This window comes from Notolepis coatsorum (assembly GCF_963971535.1).
Source record: "Notolepis coatsorum genome assembly, chromosome: 15".
NCBI lineage: Eukaryota > Metazoa > Chordata > Actinopteri > Aulopiformes > Paralepididae > Notolepis > Notolepis coatsorum.
In genome coordinates, this window is record NC_140179.1 from 19882754 (window position 1) to 19905871 (window position 23118).

Genomic DNA, 23118 nt, shown 5'->3' on the forward strand with positions numbered 1-23118 from the left:
TTTTTTTTTTTTTAGTAGTCTACTCTTATAGCCTGCCTCTAGTCTAATGGCGCTTTTCCACTGCATAGTACCTACTCGACTCGACCCGCTTTAGGCACCTGGTACTTCGTTCCTTTTCCACTGCAGCCAGGTACTACTCCGTTTGTCTCCGTGTGGGAATGCAGGCGGGGCCGCTCGCTTGTGTACACTGAAAGCTCCGTGGGCATAGATGTCCGAGGGCTTGCAGCAAGCCAGAGTTTAACACAGTTTCAATCAATCAATCAATCAATCAATAACAACATTAACCAGACTCTCGTTGCGTCTATTCTGCCAAAGCTAACGTTACCTCTCATTGTGTATTCTACCAAGCAAACCCGGGTTTAACGTTACCTCTCGTGTATATCGGCTGACGAAATGCATCCTTAGCGAGGCAGTAAAGATGGCGGCGCCGGCGTTCTGTTTTTGTTCAGACTGAGGCTACAAAGTGTGACGCGTCTCTCTTCTGACCAGTCAGTGGTCTGCAATGTTTCACATGACTTTTCTGGTACCACTTCTACCCAATAGGGTCGCTTGGAACCGAGTAGGGTATATCTGCAGAGCCGCAAGCCGCAAGCCAACTTTATTATTATGATAAAAAACAGCGGTGACGCGGTATACAGCCTAACTCTGCGGTGAGCGTGATGCAACAGCGATACCGCGGTAATGCGGTTATCGCGGCAGCTCTAGTTGTAGCCAGCGGGTAAATCGCGATTTTTTTATTTGTTTGTCATGACAAACCAATTACATAATCCAACATATGTGTAAAGGCACAACATATTCCAGTTAACGGTATATATTTTTTAATGATTTGTTACAGCGTAGTCGTTCTATATGAATTGAAAATGGGGGAGCCTGATGTAAACAAGACAAACGTCTTTCTCAGGTCTGCATCCCCTTAACAATTGTGTGTATTGAGCCGTACTGTATTGTACCCATTCTGCAATCTGTTAAATAAAGTTTTCATTCATTCATTCATTCAGTCAATACTTCCATGCGTATAAATTGAGGAAGCAAGCGAGTCCGCGGCCGCTCGCTCTGCCGCGCGCGGCAGCGGCAGAGCGGTGGATAGGGGGGCGGGTCACGTGGGGGTCGCGGCCAATCAGAGGAACCCGGAAACCGAATTCCGTTGCGGAAAGGATACACGCGCCCAGGAAGGGGAGGGGGGAATTGGCATGCCGATTAAATTGGGATGGGAGAAAAACACAGAAAAACAGAAGGAGAAAAAGTGGATAAAAAAAAAGTATAATAAATCGCAAATTACTTTGGGTATGCAATCGTCAGGCGTTTTATGCTAAATGTGGGGTATGCTTGGGGATAACTATATATAAAACGTTATACACTGTGTTATCTTCATTTGAAGGGTAAATTGGTTTTGCGGCTCCAGATGAATTTTATTTTGTGGGAGGGGGGGAAATGGTTCTTTTGATAGTAAAGGTTGCTGACCCCTGGTCTATAGTGTGGTAGTGAAAGGTTAACCTTATGTAGTGTGGTAGTGAAAGGTTAACCGTCTGTAGTGTGGTAGTGAAAGGTTAAAGGGGACATGCGTTGCTATTCCTAGCACTATTTGGGCAACTTTACACAATTCCTGTTAGTCTATTGAAGACATCTGTAAGGTTTTTTTCCAAAAAATGCATTGTTTTATATATATATATATATATTTTTTTTTTGATCTTTTTCCCCCTCCATTTTCCTCCGATTTTCTCCCATCCCAATGTTAGTCGTTATGCCAATTCCCAATCCCCTTCCTGGTCGCTGCGCACTTACCCCCCACAGTCGGTCTGGGAGAGTGGAGGCTACCACGTGCTTCCTCCGACACACGTCCAGCCAATCAACCGCTTCTTTTCACCTGGCAGCGCGGATTCTCACTGAGATTGATTGATTGATTGATTGAAAAGTTTATTAACAGATTGCAGAATGGGTACAGTACAGTACAGCTCAGTACATACAATTGTTAAGGGGATGCAGACCAGAGAAAGACTTTCGTCTTGTTTACATCAGGGGCGTAGCGTGTGGAAGGATCACACTATCCCACTCAGGTCCTATCCGCGCTTAGCAGGCGCCCCGACCAAACTGTAGGAGTCGCTGTTTACAACGACCCGGACCCACCCCGCCAGCTTCTCCCACCCTCTAATACTGCCAATTGTATTAGTGTGAAAGGCCAGCCAAGCTGGTGACAACCCCGGAGCTGTGAGCTGGATTCGAACAGGCGAATCCAGCCGCTCCGGGGTTTGGTGACGAACGCAATCTCAGTTACGCGACCTGACCGCCTATATTTCTAATCAAGTACTCAAAACCATAATTTTTCAGCTTCAAGATTTCAGGCTGTTATGGCCCTGCCCATAAGCACTTTGAGTGACAGTCAGTCCACACAGTCTGCGACTGGTAGAGAGAGAGGCCGTTATTGACAAGGCCCCCTCTCTCCCTCCCTCCCTCTCTCTTCCTTTCTCTCCCTCTCGGGTGTGCCGCGAGGCAGCTTGTGGGGGGGGGGGGCCTCCCTTCCTCCCTCTTTCTTCCTTTTTTTCTTTCTTTCAATCTCCCGTTTGCGGGTGTGTGCCGCGCGGCAGGCCCCCCCCCCCCCCCCCAAGTGCTCTCTATCTCTCTCTCTCTCTCTCTCCCTCCAGAGTGCATGCAGAGTATGAGGAAGTGGTTTCCACTCGCTGTGTACAGTCAGTCTAGGTAAATTGTGGGCGGGCATTAGCTACAACCACAGAGCCAATCACATCACTGTCTGCTACCCAGAGCCTGAGTAACGTCATTCAGGCCTTCAAATCAGGATGGCCTAATTTACTGGAGCAGGAAATGATCTGAGCTGAATCAGAGCAATCCGCCAATATGGTATTTAGACACTAAAACACATTGATACTAACTCCTATTACTATAATACAATGCTAGAGACTGAAAAATGACATTTATAATGCATGTCACCTTTAACCTTCTGTAGTGTGGTAGTGAAAGGTTAACCTTCTGTAGTGTGGTAGTGAAAGGTTAACATTCTGTAGTGTGGTAGTGAAAGGTTAACCTTCTGTAGTGTGGTAGTGAAAGGTTAACCTTCTGTAGTATGGTAGTGAAAGGTTAACCTGTAGTGTGTTAGTGAAGGGTTAACCTTCTGTAGTGGTAGTGAAAGGTTAACCTTCTGTAGTGTGGTAGTGAAAGGTTAACCTTCTGTAGTGTGGTAGTGAAAGGGTTAACCTTCTGTAGTGTGGTAGTGAAAGGTTAACCTGTAGTGTGGTAGTGAAAGGGTTAACCTGTAGTGCAGGGAACAAAATAAGTACCCGCCACCCGCCAATGGCGCGCAGATTCAAGGGTTGGCGACTAACAATGAGAGGTCTGCCCGCCACCTGGCGTGTAGTTCATATCATGTAGTTCATATTTTGAAAAAATCCTGTGCGGGTCTCATTTCCGCCCCAAGCGCAGCTCCAGTCATAATATCGATGGCTCCGTCAGCTAGCAACGTTCGGTTCATATGATACTCTTATTTTGAAAAAACTCTGTGGCAACTCGACGAGTCATATCCGCCCAGTCCGTGCTATTGTCTGCGGCGCAGGTCGGTCAAGCAGAGGAGCAGCGATACACAACAGTGCGGCTATTTTGCGATCCGAAATAAGTCTGTGGTGTTTTTTTTTCTCACAACGGGTCAAATGCATCTAACACGCTTTGCATCGTCGCCATTCCTTTATGCCCACATCGCCCGAAATGAACGTTACATTAGCGTAAGCTAACAAGCTAATCCTGATCAGAGGCAGAGCCATAGAGAACAGCAGACAGTGTGGACTGGGGAAAGGGTGTGTGTGTGTGCGTGCGTTTGGAAAGACGACGAAGTCAGTCAGGAGTATATTATAGTAAACTGAGGATTACTGAGGATGGACAGATAATGTTGATATTCAAATATAAAAAAGTTTTGAGAGGAGTGGAAGTTTGAAGACAGACTAGACTACAATATGATGCGGGGGTGGTGAGTTGAAACAGTGTGAATTAATGAAAACTTTATTTAACAGATTGCAGAATGGGTACAGTACGGCTCAATACACACAATTGTTAAGGGGATGCAGACCAGAGAAAGACTTTCGTCTTGTTTACATCAGGGTCCCCCATTGTGTGTGTGTGTCCCAACCGACCATACTTCTGTTTCAATAAATTATTTGCATTTAAAACTATTAACGCTGACTCATTCCTTCAGTCCACTCAAAATTATGCTAATATTCCTTATGTTGTTTATGATATTAATTGAAAATAGCATATGAGAGTATTATAGTAATAATAACACATGGCGATATACTAAAAAGCTATTTATAATTTTTGGCTGGTAAAAAATCTGCCTGGCTGGTAGTTTTTTAAATCTACCAGCCAAATGGCTGGTAAGTCAAAAAGTTAAGTTTGTTCCCTGCGTAGTGGTAGTGAAATGTTAACCTTATCTAGTGCGGTAGTGAAAGGTTAACCTTCTGTAGTGTGGTAGTGAAAGTTTAACCTTCTGTAGTGTGGTAGTGAAAGGTTAACCTTCTGTAGTGTGGTAGTGAAAGGGTTAACCTTCTGTAGTGTGGTAGTGAAAGGTTAACTTTCTGTAGTGTGGTAGTGAAAGGTTAACCTTCTGTAGTGTGGTAGTGAAAGGGTTAACCTTCTGTAGTGTGGTAGTGAAAGGTTAACCTTCTGTAGTGTGGTAGTGAAAGGTTAACCTTCTGTAGTGTGGTAGTGAAAGGGTTAACCTTCTGTAGTGTGGTAGTGAAAGGTTAACCTTCTGTAGTGTGGTAGTGAAAGGTTAACCTTCTGTAGTGTGGTAGTGAAAGGTTAACCTTCTGTAGTGTGGTAGTGAAAGTAGGGCTGGGTGATAAAACGATAACGGTAATTATCGCGATATATTTTAATAATCGATAACGATTGATAATAAAAAATTATCAATAATTTTAATTTAATTTTTATTATTAATTGTATTGTGACCTGCAACAGGGCAGCTTTAAAACCAGAGACAGTGGACAGACTTGTCTTTCTTGCCTGCAACTTAACCTCTTCCACCCGTGCGGTCCATCGGCGGTCCGCAAACGACATCTGTCTAGACTGTCTGACAAATTGGACTCCGCCATTTGAAATATAAGATTTGGCACAATCCATAAATGTGCGAATTGGCTATAATAAGGTAATTTATAAGCCTGCTATTCTATATTCTATAATAATATTTCAAATTTCATTGGTCCGGATGGGAGAATTCAGTACTGTATCTACAAAACCTTCTGTTTAATCATCTTCCCTTTATTAATTTCCTTAGATTTTTTGTACACGTGATCTCAAGAAGGTACTGAACGAGATCAGTGGCAGTTTTTAGCATGGTGTTATTCACTGTCGAAAAAATTATATTCTCCTTTGGTTCATTACAATTGACTCAAGCCTAGTAACAGACACAATATTTGATTACACTGAGTGACCATAAAGACTGACATCCACATAAAAAGTGGCAAACCTCAGCTTAGCTTCAGGGCCAGTTCAATATACAGGCCATCCCTATATTGTCAACACGGCTCCTTAAAGGATAACTCCACTATTTTGGGAAATTAGCTTATTTAACATCTTCCCTCAAGTTCAAGTTCAAGTTCTTTAATAGTTGTCATACAGAAGTACAGAATACTTTCATACAAAATGCTTCTTACTGTTACGCTCCAGAGACTGTGCTAGACAAGATAGTATCAAATAACATAATAACATAATATAGCATGAATTTAGAAGAAGAAAATGAGGTCACAGTGTTCGGTATAGACATATGTACAATGTTCTGAGTTACCATATAATATACAATACACAATACTATGCAGTGTACTAATGTACAGTACTATCTAGTGCAAAGCAGAAATGGGATGAGGTACAATTTTAGGTACAATTTACAGTAAGGTGTACGAGTTGTAGTGCAATCCTTCATCCATAAATATAAAGTGTGGGGAGTGGGTGCTACAGTGTGTTTGTTTAAAGTGGGTGTGTGCTATAAGTGTGTGGAGTGGGTGCTACAGTGTGTTTGTTTAAAGTGAGTGTGTGCGTGTGGATGTGTGTGCTATGTGCGTTTGGTGGTTGTTGTTGTGTAGTGTTCATTCATTGTTCGTTTAGCAGCCTGATGGCCTGGGGATAGAAGCTTCTTCTGAGTCTTTCTGTGCTCGCCTTGAGACTCCTGTATCGCTTGCCTGACGGCAGCAGTTCAAAGAGGCAGTTGTTCGGGTGACTGGAGTCTTTAATGATTCTCTTAGCCTTGCCCTTGCAACGCTTGTAGTAAATGTTCTGGAGGGTGGGGAGCCCCCCTCCAATTGTGCGTTCGGCTGAACGTGTCACTCTTTGTAGTCTGCTTTGGTCTTGTGCAGTGCTATTCCCAAACCAGGAGGTGATGTTGCCGGTCAAGATGCTCTCTATTGTACATGAGTAGAAGTTCTTAAGGATCTTCTGGCTGACTTGGAACTTCCTTAGGCGCCTGAGGAAGTAGAGGCGTTGTCGTGCCTTCTTCACAAAACTGTTAATGTGTGTGGTCCATGTCAAGTCCTCGGATATGTAGGCTCCGAGGTACTTAAAGCTGTTGACTCTCTCAACCGGTGCCCCGTCGATGCTGAGGGGGCTGTAGTCCTTGACCCCCGACCTCCTGAAGTCCACAATCATCTCCTTTGTTTTGCTGACGTTCAGGGAGAGGCTGTTTTCCTGGCACCATCCCGCCAGGACCTTGACCTCTTCCAGGTAGGCCCTCTCGTCGTTGGCAGAGATCAGGCCCACCACCACTGTGTCATCAGCAAATTTGACGATTGTATTGCTACTCCGCTGAGCCACACAGTCGTGTGTGTACAGGGAGTAGAGGAGGGGACTCAGAACACAGCCCTGGGGGGCCCCTATGTTGAGGGTGATGGATGAGGAGGTGCAGTTGCCTGCTCTCACCACCTGGGGTCTGCCAGTCAGGAAGTCCAAGACCCACTGGCAGAGGTCATAGCCCAAGCCCAGGTCCCTGAGCTTGGCTATGAGTATGGAGGGGACTATGGTATTGAATGCCGAGCTGTAGTCGATGAATAGCATTCTCACATAGTTCCCCTGCCTCTTGTCCAGGTGTGATGCTGCTGTGTGCAGCACATGGGATATGGCGTCCTCCGTGGACCTGTTGGGGCGGTATGCAAATTGCAGGGGGTCCATGTTGATGGGGAGGGAGGAGCAGATGTAGCCCTTTACTAGCTTCTCGAAGCACTTCATGGCTATGGAGGTGAGAGCTACAGGGCGGTAGTCGTTGAGGCAAGCAGGCTTGGATTTTTTGGGTACAGGGATAATAGTGGACTTCTTCAGGCAGGTGGGGATGACAGCCTGTTCTAAGGACAGGTTAAATATGTCAGTGAATACTGGGGCCAGTTGGTCGGCACAGACTTTTAGGACGCGGCCGGGGATGCCGTCTGGACCTGCTGCCTTCCTGATATTCACTTTTTTAAAGGTCCGCCTCACCTCATGCTCTGTTACCCTGAACACTGCGCCTCCATCAGCAGCCGACCCCCCCCCCCCCCATTGCCGAGGCTTGTGAGCTGGTGTTGTTATTACCAGCATCAAACCTCGCATAGAAGGTATTGAGGTCATTTGCTAAGGAGATGTCACTGTTCAGTTTGAGGGAGGCGCCTTTGTAGTCTGTCATCGTTTTGAGCCCCTGCCACATTTGATTTGACATCCCTGGAGTTAGACAAGAAGATGCATACCTTTTTTGTCTCTGTGCGTGCATTTTAGCTTTGGGAATAGATGCTCCGTTAGCATAGCTTAGCTTCATCACTGGAAGTGAGGCAGGACAGTAGCCTTACAGTGCCTTACAGTGTATTGCAAGGTCTGACATTGACCAAACTTGATATGCATGACCTTGGTGGGCTCTAGGTCAACTCCTGAAAAGGGGGTCAATGTCAGACCTTGCAATCAAAAGTTAGGGGCGCACTGAAATTATGGCAAGGGTTATTAGACCCTAACTTTTGATTGCAAAGTCTGACATTGACCCCCTTTTCAGGAGTTGACCTAGAGCCCACCAAGGTCATGCATATCAAGTTTGGTCAATGTCAGACCTTGCAATACACTGTAAGGCACTGTAAGGCTACTGTCCTCCCCCACTTCCAGTGATGAAGCTAAGCTATGCTAACGGAGCATCTATTCCCAAAGCTAAAATGCACGCACAGAGACAAAAAAGGTATGCATCTTCTTGTCTAACTCCAGGGAAGATGTTAAATAAGCTAATTTCCCAAAATAGTGGAGTTATCCTTTAACAGTCCTGCAATTTTTTTTTAGCATAAAACGCCTGTCGATTGCATACCCAAAGTAATTAGCTATTTATTATACTTTATACTTATAGCACATGTGTGGGTCTGGTCTCTTTTGAAAGGTAACATTCTGAAGTTTCTTACACAATAAATAAAAATCACTTTGAGTGCTAATGTAATAGAGAAACAGAGGTTTGAACACTGAAATAAAATATTTGCTCCTTACTTTTGTGTTGACTTGTTGCCAGATGCCTGTTTTTGGGTTCCAGCTGAGAGGTAGGAGCTGGAAAACATAACCATTCTATAGCTGTAAGTAGTGATGCACGATATATCGGCCGCCGATATAATATCGGCCGATTAGAGCTGCCGCGATTACCGCATTACCGCGGTATCGCTGTTACATCACGGCCACCGCAGAGTAGGCTGAATACCGCATCACCGCTGTTTTTTATAATAATAATAATAAAGTACCCTCCTCTCGTTGGGCTTGCGGCTCTGCAGATATACCCTACTCCTCTATCGAGGTTCCAAGCGACCCTATTGGGTACCAGAAAAGTCACGTGAAACATTGCAGACCACTAATTGGTCAGAAGAGAGACGCGTCACACGTTGGAGCGTCCTGCAGTTTTTTACGTCCTGAATGTCAGCCATTGATCAGAGCTCATCACAATACGGCTAATAACGTTAGCTTTAGCTCCCCGCCGGAGTGGACTACCATCGCTCCTCAGGAGTACTAAACGAGACATAATGATTTTACTGTCTGCAACTAATGTTATAATAAAATCCCTTCGTTCTATACACTTGTCTGATTGAAAACTTTATTAACAGACCGCAGAATGGGACAACTCAGCACGCTCTGAGCAAAGAAAGGAACTGAGATATGAATTGAGTATTTACATTTACATTTAGTCATTTAGCTGACGCTTTTATCCAAAGTGACTTACAAGTTCTGTACGACAAGCCATCAGGAAGGGCACAACTCTATCAGCTGAGTAACAATGTTCATCAAAGTGTTGAGTGCTACAGTGTAGCAGACCACGTGAGCGGATCGGCGCGGCCGAGAAATCCGCTCTTCGCTCTTTAAAGCTTGGTCCGCTCCGCTAATCGCTCATGTTGACCCCGCCCCCAAGTCGCTCTCCGCTCGCTCCCCACTCACCTTGAATCGAGCGCTCCCCGCTCCCCGCGCCAGATCGCTCGGCAGTTTTTCTTTTTCTTTTTTGGAGCATGGTGTAAATGAGCTCAAACTACAACAGTCTACACCCCCTGGGCCCCTTAACAATTGTTTGTATTGAGCCGCATTGTAATTGTAGCCATTCTGCAATGTTAAATAACGTTGTTTATCCATTCACTAGTTCTATTAAGCGATGATAGGCTAGCCGAGCCACAATGCTATGGTCGCTGCCATTAACGTTAGCATGTAAGCTAACGTCAACAACAATGGCGTCGATACCTTTTCTAACAGGAGAGTGAGTGTGGGCGTCATAGATATCTATGGTGGGCGTCTCTACAGTGACGAAGCCTGAACCCTTCTCATTGGTTGAAAATGGCCTTCATGTTTGTACATCGCCATCTGTTGCTTTGACATTGTACTGCATGTATATATTACATCAACAGTGTTAAACCACTGTGAGCGGCCTGGAGTGGATTGGAGCGGAGGAGAACTCTCGCTCCGGACGTCGCGCCGACTCATTTTAAAACCCACTCCTCGCTCACGTCAAAACCGGCCGCTCCGCGCCCCGCGCCGCTCACGCTCCGATCCGCTCACATGCACTGCAGTGTAGGTTAGTTTATTAGGACAAGTGCATGACAGTATGGTTAGTTAGGGTTAGAGTATTGCTTGCCTTGCTATGGTCCGGTAAATACACTGATGTTATTGAACGTATAACTATATAACGTTAATGCCACAAAACGAATGCCTTTATTATAAAGTAGTAACTTTATAGTAATAATAATAAGAAAGGGTCGGGGGGGTAACCACCCCTGCCCGCGACACAGAGTGAACGGCGCACGACCAGAGGGGAAACTTCAAATCCGTGTTTCACTTTCAATAACTAATGCGTGCTTGCCGAATCCCAAACAATATTCATGCTGCAAAGTCATCCTCTAAAGATAGACATTTAGACTAGAGGCAGGCGTGTGAATATCAGGAAGGCAGCAGGTCCGGACGGCATCCCCGGCCGCGTCCTAAAAGTCTGTGCCGACCAACTGGCCCCAGTATTCACTGACATATTTAACCTGTCCTTAGAACAGGCTGTCATCCCCACCTGCCTGAAGAAGTCCACTATTATCCCTGTACCCAAAAAATCCAAGCCTGCTTGCCTCAACGACTACCGCCCTGTAGCTCTCACCTCCATAGCCATGAAGTGCTTTGAGAAGCTAGTAAAGGGCTACATCTGCTCCTCCCTCCCCATCAACATGGACCCCCTGCAATTTGCATACCGCCCCAACAGGTCCACGGAGGACGCCATATCCCATGTGCTGCACACAGCAGCATCACACCTGGACAAGAGGCAGGGGAACTATGTGAGAATGCTATTCATCGACTACAGCTCGGCATTCAATACCATAGTCCCCTCCATACTCATAGCCAAGCTCAGGGACCTGGGCTTGGGCTATGACCTCTGCCAGTGGGTCTTGGACTTCCTGACTGGCAGACCCCAGGTGGTGAGAGCAGGCAACTGCACCTCCTCATCCATCACCCTCAACATAGGGGCCCCCCAGGGCTGTGTTCTGAGTCCCCTCCTCTACTCCCTGTACACACACGACTGTGTGGCTCAGCGGAGTAGCAATACAATCGTCAAATTTGCTGACGACACAGTGGTGGTGGGCCTGATCTCTGCCAACGACGAGAGGGCCTACCTGGAAGAGGTCAAGGTCCTGGCGGGATGGTGCCAGGAAAACAGCCTCTCCCTGAACGTCAGCAAAACAAAGGAGATGATTGTGGACTTCAGGAGGTCGGGGGTCAAGGACTACAGCCCCCTCAGCATCGACGGGGCACCGGTTGAGAGAGTCAACAGCTTCAAGTACCTCGGAGCCCACATATCCGAGGACTTGAAATGGACCATACACATTAACAGTGTGGTGAAGAAGGCACGACAACGCCTCTACTTCCTCAGGCGCCTAAGGAAGTTCCAAGTCAGCCAGAAGATCCTTAAGAACTTCTACTCATGTACAATAGAGAGCATCTTGACCGGCAACATCACCTCCTGGTTTGGGAATAGCACTGCAAAAGACCAAAGCAGACTACAAAGAGTGACACGTTCAGCCGAACGCACAATTGGAGGGGGGCTCCCCACCCTCCAGAACATTTACTACAAGCGTTGCAAGGGGAAGGCTAAGAGAATTATTAAGGACTCGAGCCACCCGAACAACTGCCTCTTTGAACTGCTGCCGTCAGGCAAGCGATACAGGAGTCTCAAGGCGAGCACAGAAAGACTCAGAAGTAGCTTCTATCCCCAGGCCATCAGGCTGCTAAACGAACAATGAATGAACACTACACAACAACAACCACCAAACACACATAGCACACACATCCACACGCACACACTCACTTTAAACAAACACACTGTAGCACCCACTACACACACTTTATAGCACACACCCACTTTAAACAAACACACTGTAGCACCCACTCCCCACACTTTATATTTATGGATGAAGGATTGCACTACAACTCGTACACCTTACTGTAAATTGTACCTAAAATTGTACCTCATCCCATTTCTGCTTTGCACTAGATAGTACTGTACATTAGTACACTGCATAGTATTGTGTATTGTATATTATATGGTAACTCAGAACATTGTACATATGTCTATACCGAACAACTGTGACCTCATTTTCTTCTTCTAAATTCATGCTATATTATATTATGTTATTATGTTATTTGATACTATCTTGTCTAGCACAGTCTCTGGAGCGTAACAGTAAGAAGCATTTTGTATGAAAGTATTCTGTACTTCTGTATGACAACTATTAAAGAACTTGAACTTGAACTTGAACTATATGCTATAAAGAGTAGACTACTACTAAAAAAAATAAATGCATTCAAACTTTTTTTTTTTTTTTTTGTGTGCGTGCGGTAATAACCGCGGCGGTAGGAAATATTTTGCAAATTTGTGCGGTAAGGAAAACATCAATACCGCGGCAGCTCTACGTCCGATATGGCAGTTTTTTTTACACAACGGTATCGGTCCGATATCAAGATGGGGCCGATATGGAAAAAAATAATAATAATACATTTTAAATTTTTTGTTATATTTTTTTTTTACATGTTTTGGCCTTAAATAATTTCTGAAAATAAGTTACAAAAGTTAAAAGAAATGCGCTTTGGAAAATAATTATTTGATTATTTTAAAAAATTGTTTTCTATACAGAGATATCGACATCGGTAAATATCGGTATTGGCCAGAACAGCAATATTAATTAGGGATGCACGATAATTATCGGGCCGATATCAGCAATTATGACGTCATCCCGATAAACTCGATAACGTTATTGATAGCTCCGATAACAGAATACATTTTTTGGTTAAAAGAAATCCGGTGTGGGTGGATTTGGATGAAGGGCGCTTGTTTTTATTATAGCCTCCTCCCGTTTTGCCAGTACTGTGGTAAAACTGATAGCGTGTGGTTTAGGAACAGGGAGTTTTTCACAAATCCAGCGCTCCCCTTCTTGGCTGTGACGTAGTCACGTTACATTCGGAGACAGACAGTCGATCTGCCAATTACGTCCCTCCGCTTGCACCCACCTCTTCTTCTTACCACCAATCAGAAGCTCTCGTTCGTTTATTTACCTCCGGATTGTCGGCCATTATTCTACTCGGAGCTATAACGTTAGCTGCTCCCCGCCAGCCACACTGACAAGTACCAGCGCTTATACATTACTGGCAAATGTCTTGTTGCACTTGTGGCAACGAGCATTGTCAGCATCGACTTTAGTAAAAATAGACCCAGACTTTTTTTGAGGAATTTAAACGTCGCAAACTAATCTTGTTGGCCGTTTTCTATCTCTCCTCCCTGGGTCTCTCTCTGCCTGCGCGAGCCGTGCTCTTACACACACTCACACACACACACACATACACACACACACACACACACACACACACGGGTGCTGTCGAGAGCAGAGCTGTGTGTGTGTGAGTGAGTGAGTGTGTGTAAGAGCACAGCCGGCTGGCTCGCGTAGGCAGAGAGAGACCCAGGGAGGAGAGATAGAAAACGGCCAACAAGATTAGTTTGCGACGTTTAAATTCCTCAAAAAAATAACTCCATAATTTCTCGAGTACCGATAGCAGTACCGATGACGTCGGAGCTTATAAATACAAAAAAAAAAAAAAAAAATTGATTAAAAAAATTATATATATATATACATTTAAAAAAAATTTATAATACAATAAATATCGGTTATCGGCTTGAGGAGCATAAAGATATCGGTGTCAAAAAATCAATATCGTGCATCCCTAATATTAATATCGGTTATCGGTATCGGCCACACTTTTCACATCGGTGCATCACTAGCTGTAAGTCTTATAATCATACAGGTCCAAAGTTGATAAAGATCCCACGGAAAATGTGTGTTTTACAAAGGTTTTTGTAATGTAAAACTTTTATTTAAAAAATAAATAAGAAATTTGGACTAAATCGAGACTAAACGACTAAAATGCTCAGACCTGTAGTTGACTAAAACTGACTAAATGAAAAATAAATGAAGGTGACTAAATAAACGAAAAAGGAGCATTTGACACATGACTAAAGGTGCTCCCATAGTCGAGCAGACTGTACACAGAGCAGACCCCGCGGAGGTCCGCGCGGACTCTTTGAGCCTTCATAGTCGAGCGGACCTCCGCGGACCAATTTCCTACATGTCACGCTGCAGTTTACACAATTGTCCCCACGCTGTTCAACTTCTGTCATGTCGTCGTCATCCGATGTCAAAATAAAGAGTATGTTATCTCCGTTTCCAATATTTCGATAATAAAACGGGCAGTTTTACACACTTCATTTAGAAAAGCCATTCAAACATCTCTCTTGGCACAGAGCGAGTGTTCAGAGTAAAATGCAGATCGGCGTCACATTAAATGCAGTTCGATGTCAAGCAAAACGCTGAGCAGCGTTTTGTGTGACACCAAGTCAGCGGCGCGGATGTCCGCGCGTCAGAAAATAGGAGCTTCCCACCTGTGGGTCTGCTGTCCGCTGAGATCAAAGCTCAAGAGTCCGCGCGGACCTCCGCGGAGTCTGCTCTGTGTACAGTCTGCTGGACTATGGGAGCGCCTTAAGACTAAAACTAAAATTAAAATAGCTGACAAAATGAACTCTGCCTCTATAGCAGAATGATGAGTTCAGCCAGACCTCGCTACCTACTGTAGTGTGGAGAGGATTCTGACTATCTGCTCTCTGTTCCTCCCTCCAGACCCCCCACAGCTCTCCGTCTGTAAAGAGGAGGAGATTTCCCCTGAGCAGCAGGAGAGGAGCCCCAATCTGAGCCAGCAGGAGGGGAGCCCCAGTCTGAGCCAGCAGGAGAGGAGCCCCAGTCTGAGCCAGCAGGAGAGGAGCCCCAGTCTGAGCCAGCAGGAGGGGAGCCCCAGTCTGAGCCAGCAGGACCCAGAGCCCCCACTGATTAAAGAGGAACAGGAGGAAGACTGGACCAGTCAGGAGAGAGAGGAGCTTCAATGGTTGGAGGACACTGATACCAAAGACTTCTTTGCTGTAGCCTGTGTGAGAAGCCATGAGCAACACCAGAGTCAGTTCCCACATCTTTACCAGACTGTAGAGAACAGAGAGGCTCTCCCCAGCACGTCCACTGGGCAGATGGAGACAGAAGCTGATGGAGAGGGCTGTGGATTATCAGCTACCCTGACACCCCACACGAACACTCACACAGGAGACAGACCGCATGTTTGCAATGTCTGCGGTAAAGGATTCAATCAAGTTAAACATATGTATCGACATAAGGCAATTCATACGGGAGAGAAACCATACAGCTGCAGTGTTTGTGGGAAAGGGTTTAGTCGACGTGATTATGTACGGGAACACATGAGGACTCACACGGGAGAGAAACCATACAGCTGCAGTGTTTGTGGCGAAGGGTTTAGACGCCTCTATAATGTAAAATGTCACATGAGGACGCATACTGGAGAGAGACCATACAGTTGCAGTGTTTGTGGGAAAGGGTTTATTCAAGCCTCGATCTTACAGAAACACATGACGACTCACACTGGAGAGAGACCGTACAGCTGCACTCTTTGTGAGAAAGGCTTTATTCGATTCTCAGACTTACAGATGCACATTAAGACTCACACTGGAGAGAGACCATACAGCTGCAGTGTTTGTGGGAAAGAGTTTAGTCGACAAGATGGTGTACAGATGCACATGAAAACACATACTGGAGAGAGACCATACAGCTGCAGTGTTTGTGGGAAAGGATTTATTCAAGCCTCAAACCTACAGAAACACATGAGGACTCACACTGGAGAGAGACCATACAGCTGCAGTTTTTGTGGGAAAGGATTCATTGATTCCTCAAACTTTCAGAAACACATAAAGACTCATACGGGCGAGAAACCATACAGCTGCAGTGTTTGTGCGAAAGGGTTTATTACATCGTCAAACTTAAAGATACACATGAAGACTCATACTGGGGGGAGACCGTAGAGTTGTAATGTCTGTTACGACGACAACTGCAATTAAGTGGATCTGAAGTTACATAAGGTCATCTAAGAGAAGCTGTAGTGTCCTGCGTCCGTTTTGAAGGATGTTGTTAAATATTTTCATCTGGTAAATCCCAAGAAAAGAAGGTACTATTTCTTGCTCTTGTAAAAAAATTATAATAAAAAAGAAAAGGGAATCTTGTGTTATAAAGTGTTATAGTATATATTGTTACTACTTTTCCAGCTAGATTTGAGTCGCAGACAGAAATGTAATCTTTTCTCTAGTATAAACTGTTTTGCTTTTTGTGATTTAGAGAGTTGTATACAGTTGCTTTTGAAATGTGTGGGTGGACTTGTTCTGTTACTGTGTGTTGTGTAGCTCAAAGTGGACTTGTTCTGTTACTGTGTGTGTTGTGCAGCTCAAAGTGCGGAAAAATTGTGTAATTTTGGTTTTTCTTCTTTTTCATTGAATCACCATTGTGGTAAATGCAAGTGATCATTGTGTTGACATGGTTTAACAATAAAGTGGTATAATCTAAACTGACAAGCTGTTAACATGGTTTAACATGTACCCCCTCCCCTTGTGGATAATACTGGGCTTCTTCACATCTCTCTACCGACTACCAGACCGACGCCAACCAGCTCCCCCTAGTGTTAGTCCTCCCACGATGCTTTGCACAAAAGTAAACGGGTCATTGAATGAAACCAATAGTATATCTGCAGAGCCGCAGAGCCCGGAACACTATTCTACAAACGTGTCTAATGTGAAATATATAAGCATGTAAGCAAAACTAGATTTTAGGTCTGTGATGGAAAGTGATCGTTAACACTATGATCGCCGTGGACGAGTTTACACGTCATTCCTAGCCATGCTCATTCTGCCGAAGACGCCGTAACTAGTCTTTGATGTCAATATTTCAAAAATCTGTCATCGAAATCATATTTCCTTTCCGGAGCCCTGAGACACACTGCTGATCTCCACTCAACTCTCTAGCGGTTCAAGAGCCCCATCTGGTGGCCAATCGGCAGATCGCCAACCGGAAATTAACCTTTGAACCGGTAGTGCTCATCCATATGTGGTCCGGGCACTCGCTATCGTTAGAGAGACTCCGTATTGACACAGTGAACATCGATCGGTGCAAATAACTCGAAAAAACATGATTTGGACGTATATACTATTATACAACCTGGAAATGGATCGGGCATTTCTCCATCCCATAATAGAAAAAATTCTGTTCCACGCTCATCTGCCAGCGGCGCGAGGAAGCCACGGTGAGTTTCAACGTTATTTTCTAACGTCTTCTATACTAACTGATCTGATGAACATATGACCCACTCTGGATGAATCATCTAACGCTGCCCACGGAATTATAAACGATCCCCCGCCCATCCGGTCATCATCAGATGATGCGTAGAAACTTCTAGAACCACGTCCAGTTGAATTTTTTTTATCTCGCACAGATTCCTACCAAACTGTATTTGATCATCAATATAATGCATTTAGGGCTATAAATCACGTTATGAACAAAGCTGCAGAAAACGATAAAAACATACTTATACTTTAGACCATATTTTAGTATGAATATGTGAATGAAAAAGTTTAATGTTGCTACACCCTGAACAATACATATAGGACATTGAATGGGCCATAATAATGGCAATTTAGCAATAGAATTAAAAAAGTTATAGCCCTGCAAAGAAAGGGAACTTCTCCATAGACAAATAGAGCTGGCGAGGGATGGTAAATTATGAATTTAACCCATGGTGATTAAAGTGTTAACATTCTATTTATTTTTATTTTTATAAAAAAAAACAATACATTTTTTTATTTATTTTTTCTTCTCGCGAGGCCCCCCTTCTTGCGAGGCCCTGTGCGACCGCACTGCTCGCGCACCCTAGCGGAGGCCCTGTCTCTACCACAACGACAGCCCGAGCTGTGAGTGAATTACGCAAATTGATTGATTGATTGATTGAAAACTTTATTTAACAGATTGCAGAGTGGGTACAATACAGTACGGCTCAATACACACAATTGTTAAGGGGATGCAGACCAAAGCTGAGCAAAGTCTTTATTATATGCCTGATGCGCACTGTCTTTATGCTACAGAGATATACACTTTCAATTTTGACGGAGAGATACAATTGAACACAAACGTTTCCAAAGATATTAAACTTTCTCTGCATATTTTCACACCGCCAACAAAGTAGCCTAATGGGTCCATTGTCTCGGACTCGATTTGGTAGCTGTTATGTCTGAGCATCTGTCTCCGACACCTGAGAAGTACTCAGCCCCTCCCCTACGACCAGTGGCGCTGCTATTACAAATGTGCAACTTTTAAATAAAAACAAGAACACCCTATACATACTATTAATATATAAATTATAAGGCGGCATGTCTTAAACAAATCCTATGAAATGTTCAGAGATGGCTGCACCAACTGATGACTCGCAGTTCACTACTCTCAAGAAAGACAATAGACAGTTGTTCTGTGTGGCTAATGTCCGGACTGGAGTACAGACCATTGTGACCATTGTGATGGGCTACAAACCTAACGCAACTCCCAGAACTGTCACTCTCCTCCCTCGAATATCATGCAGTATCTGTCTCTAATCCTTTCACTCTCACCATTGTTACACTCTATCGCCCTCCAGGTCCCCTCGATCACTTCACAGATGAGCTGGACATGCTTCTAAGCTCCTTACCGGAAGATGGTACCCCGCTCCTTCTATTGGGCGACTTTAACCTGCCTGACTCATCTCAGTCGGTCCCAGTGGTCTCCCTCCTACAACAATTTGACCTGACTCCCACTGCCATGCCTCCCACCCACAAAGCAGGCAACTCCTTGGATCTCATATTTTCCCGTAACTCCAGCATCATTAACACCACAGTAACTCCCCTACATGTATCTGACCATTCCTTCATATCCTTCTCACTAACTCTCATGCTTAACCGAAAAGTCTTCACCCCAACTCAAACCGTCTCACTCAGACGCAACCTGCCCTCCCTATCCCCCTCCACCCTCTCCTCTGACATAATATCCGCTCTACCTTTGAGTGACACCTTCTCTGCTCTCCCCACAGAGATGGCAACCTCCACCCTCCTCTCAGCCCTTGCAACCTCCTTCGACAAGCTCTGTCCCCTCGTTGAGAAACCTGCCCGCCGTTCCCCACCCAGTCCATGGCTGACGGATGCAGTGAGAGAACAAAGAGGTCCTGAGAGCGGCTGAGAGGAAGTATAGAAAGTCACGCCTCACTGCTGACATCGACACATATCACAACTAGGGATGCTCGATATTGGCTTTTTTACCGATACCGATATTCCGATATTGTCCAACTCTTAATTTCGATACCGATACCGATACCGATATCAACCGATACCGATATATGCAGGGTTTCCCCCAAAAAAAATGAATAATTTCAGGTAATTAATAATTTCACTGGATGCATTCAAAAGGCTTTCTAAATGTAAGCATTATCTGTGCAAAATATGATAATTAAAAAAGTAAAAATTAACATTACATATCTCTTGTTGTTGAATTAAACCAACATGCATACTTTTGACAATAAATAAAATAAGAATTGGTTCTTACTTGCTTGCCTGGTTAAAAAAAGGTTAAATAAATGTAAAAAAAAAAAAAAAATTTTTTTTTTTTTTTACCGATACCGATATTTTCCGATATCACATTTTACTGCCGATATCGGCCGATAATATCGGTCGGCCGATAATATCGGACATCCCTAATCACAACCTCTTGTTAACATTCTCCAAAACCATTACTAATGCCAAAGCTTCTTTCTTTCACCATAGGATCGAGGCCTCTGCCAAGAATCTTCGCAAACTGCATGCTACCATGTCCTCCCTCCTCACTCCCCCCCCACCTCCTCCTCCCTCATCTTTTTCTGCCGAAGACTTTGCGATCTTCTTTGAGGAAAAAGTGGAGAACATCCGCAGCTCCTTCTCCCAACCCCCACCCATTCCAAACGCTGAATCGAGAACCTCATCCTTCACTCTGTCATCTTTCTCTCCCATTACAGAAGCCGAGACCCTGACACTGGTAACGTCGAACCGCCCGACTACATGCCAGCTGGACCAGCTACCCTCCCCACTCCTCCAGACCATAGCACCGGACATCCTCCCATTCCTAACTGCAACCATCAACTCCTCACTCAACTCGGGGGTGGTCCCCACCTCCCTAAAACAAGCCAGAGTCACGCCCCTCATAAAAAAACCAACCCTGAACCCCACCGTCATAGCCAACTATCGTCCTGTCTCTCTTCTCTCCTTCCTTTCTAAAACACTTGAACGTGCTGTATCCAACCAACTTACTGCTTATCTCTTACAGAATGACCTCCTAGACCCCAATCAGTCTGGCTTCCGGACTGGCCACTCCACAGAAACGGCCCTCATTGCGGTCACAGAGGCACTTCACTTAGCAAAAGCGAAAGGCCTCTCCTCTGTCCTGATTCTCCTAGATCTATCTGCAGCCTTCGACACAGTCAACCATCAGATCCTCCTCGCGGCCCTCGCAGGAATGGGAGTGGCTGGATCTGCGCTGACATGGCTGACATCATACCTCAATGACCGCTCCTACCAAGTGTCATGGAGAGGGACTCTGTCGGCCACCCGCCCCCTCCGGACGGGTGTCCCCCAGGGCTCGGTCCTAGGACCCCTTCTCTTCTCCCTCTACACTAAATCACTGGGTAACATTATCACGTCTCATGGCTTCTCATATCATTGTTATGCCGATGATACTCAACTCTTCCTCTCCTTCCCTCCCTCAGATATCCACGTCTCTGAGCGGATCTCGGCCTGTCTGTCCGACATCTCCGCCTGGATGACGACCAACCACCTCAAACTGAACCTAAGCAAAACAGAATTGCTCCACCTGCCGGCCAAATCCTCCCCCCTGACCGACCTCTCCATCACAGTCGAGAATGCAGCTGTGACCGCGTCGCCGACCGCCAAGAACCTTGGTGTTGTCCTCGACGACCAGTTGAACTTCTCTGCTCACATCGCAGCGACAACCAGAACCTGCAGATTCCTCCTGAGCAACGTCAGAAGGATACGCCCCTTCCTGACAAAAGAAGCCACCCAACTCCTCGTCCAATCAACAGTCATCTCCCGCCTCGACTACTGCAACGCACTGCTAGCTGGCCTCCCGGCCACTGCCACCAAGCCTCTTCAACTCATTCAAAACGCAGCGGCCCGCCTGATCTCAAACCTACCGAAGTCGGCCCATGTCACCCCACTTCTTAGGGACCTGCACTGGCTCCCCATTGCTGCACGTATCCGCTTCAAGGCCCTCGACCTAGCATACCGTGCGGCAAAGGGAACCGCTCCCGCCTACCTCCGGTCAATGGTCTCTAACTACACACCCTCAAGACCCCTACGCTCTGCATCTTCTGGCCGCCTCAGATCTACTCCTATCCGAGCTCCCGGAGGGTCATCAAAAAGAAGCCGCCTATTCTCAGTCCTTGCCCCACAATGGTGGAATGAACTACCCATCCCAGTTAGGACAGCCGAATCCCGTCCAATCTTTCGCCGTCGACTAAAGACTCACTTCTTCAACCATTATCTGAAATGATAAAAAAAAAAAAAAAAAAAAATGTAACCCCGACTAACCTTACTGTCATGCACTTGTCCTAATAAACTAACCTACACTGTAACACGCAACACTTTGATGAACATTGTTACTCAGCTGATATAGTTATACCCTTCTTGCTGTCTTGTCGCACAGAACTTGTAAGTCGCTTTGGATAAAAGCGTCAGCTAAATGACTAAATGTAAATGTAAATGTAAATGATGGAAAAGTTTGAGCTGGTTTCACCTGTTTGACTATCTCATCACTTATTTAGTCTCCAATCAGTGCTATGATTTCATTTTGAATTTCACTGCTGAGGTAGTGCACCTTTGTTTCTTTGTTTTGAATCCTCCTCAAATGTTTGAAAAGAAGGAGAAGAAAGAACTCAAAGTGTTCCGCCTTGCCTGGAATGACAGTTTACATAAATACAAAAAGGCACTATCACTTGCCAAAACCTCATACTTTAGGCCCTGCCCTACTTAACATCTCCAACACTTCACAGTCTATTGGCGTGGTGCTCTTGGCCTTTAACCCTTTCACTGCCACACGACAGCCGGTTAACCCTTTCACTGTGACAATACAGAAGGAAGCGGAGCTAATGATGCTAATGATGGAGCATCGCCGTCGGTTGTGTGATAGTAAAGGGCTAACCTGTCGTGTGGCAGTGAAAGGGTTAATGCACATATTAAAAATGTCTCCATAATATTGCAAGAATTCGCTCTATTTTAACTCTGGCCGACACTGAAACCCTAATTCATGCATTTGTCTTATCACGTCTAGATTCCTGTAATGCGCTTTTTTTCAGGCCTACCTATTTCAGGCGTCAAAAATCTTCAACTTGTGCGAAATGTGGCTGCACGGATGGATACTAACTAAAACAAAAATGTTTTATCACATCACACCAATGTTGTCCTCCCTACACTGGCTTTCCATTCAGGCCCGATCTGACTTTAAAGTGCTACTCCTCACTTACAACATTTGAAATGGGCTCGCACCGCTCTATCTATCCGATCTCATCTCTCGATACTCGCCCGCTCGTGCTCTGCGCTCACAAAATGCGGGGCTCCTATCGATTCCTAGGGTAAAAAAGAAATCCGCCGGCCACACCTGTGGAATAAATTACCCGCCGTCGTCAGTGGCGTCTGCTCTGTCGAAGCTTTTAAGTCCTCGCTAAAGGCCCAGCTTTTCTCTCTCTCCTTCAACCTACCCTGATCTCACCTGGTCGGGGATAGACCCTTGATTTAATCTGTCTAATTCAGTTAGGATGTCTGTTATTTGAGATTTTCTAACCCCTGTCCCTGTCTCTCTGAGTGGATATATTGATATAGAGATTCCAGTGACCGTTCTACCTCATACTGGACATGAGCACCACTGGCCCCATGGATCAGCTTCATACCGTCTTCTGTCCAACCTACAACGTCAAACCATACCTGCTCTACCTCAACCTTTAGCCCCGGGGCAAATGGCCCTGAGCCATGGTCTTGTATCTCATCCTGTATACTAGCGCTTGTAGTAGTTCTTAGTTCTATTTACTAATAACTAATACATAACATCATTTTCTTATACTTTGATTCTATTGCTACTATGTATGCCTATATATATGCTTACTTCATGTATCTATTGCTCCTATCTCTGCCCACTGCAG

General features: G+C 45.2%; 1 protein-coding gene across 1 annotated transcript in view; it reads left to right on the plus strand.

Moving 5' to 3' along the window:
- The window catches only part of LOC311241773 (uncharacterized protein), a 32122-nt gene extending 15728 nt beyond the window's left edge, over positions 1-16394 (plus strand). Inside the window, exon 2 of the mRNA XM_084330680.1 lies at positions 14655-16394. Within this exon, the coding sequence (XP_084186806.1) occupies positions 14655-15895 (1241 nt within the window). The 3' untranslated portion in view covers positions 15896-16394. The remainder of the gene's footprint in view (positions 1-14654) is intronic.
- Positions 16395-23118: the final 6724 nt, after the last annotated feature.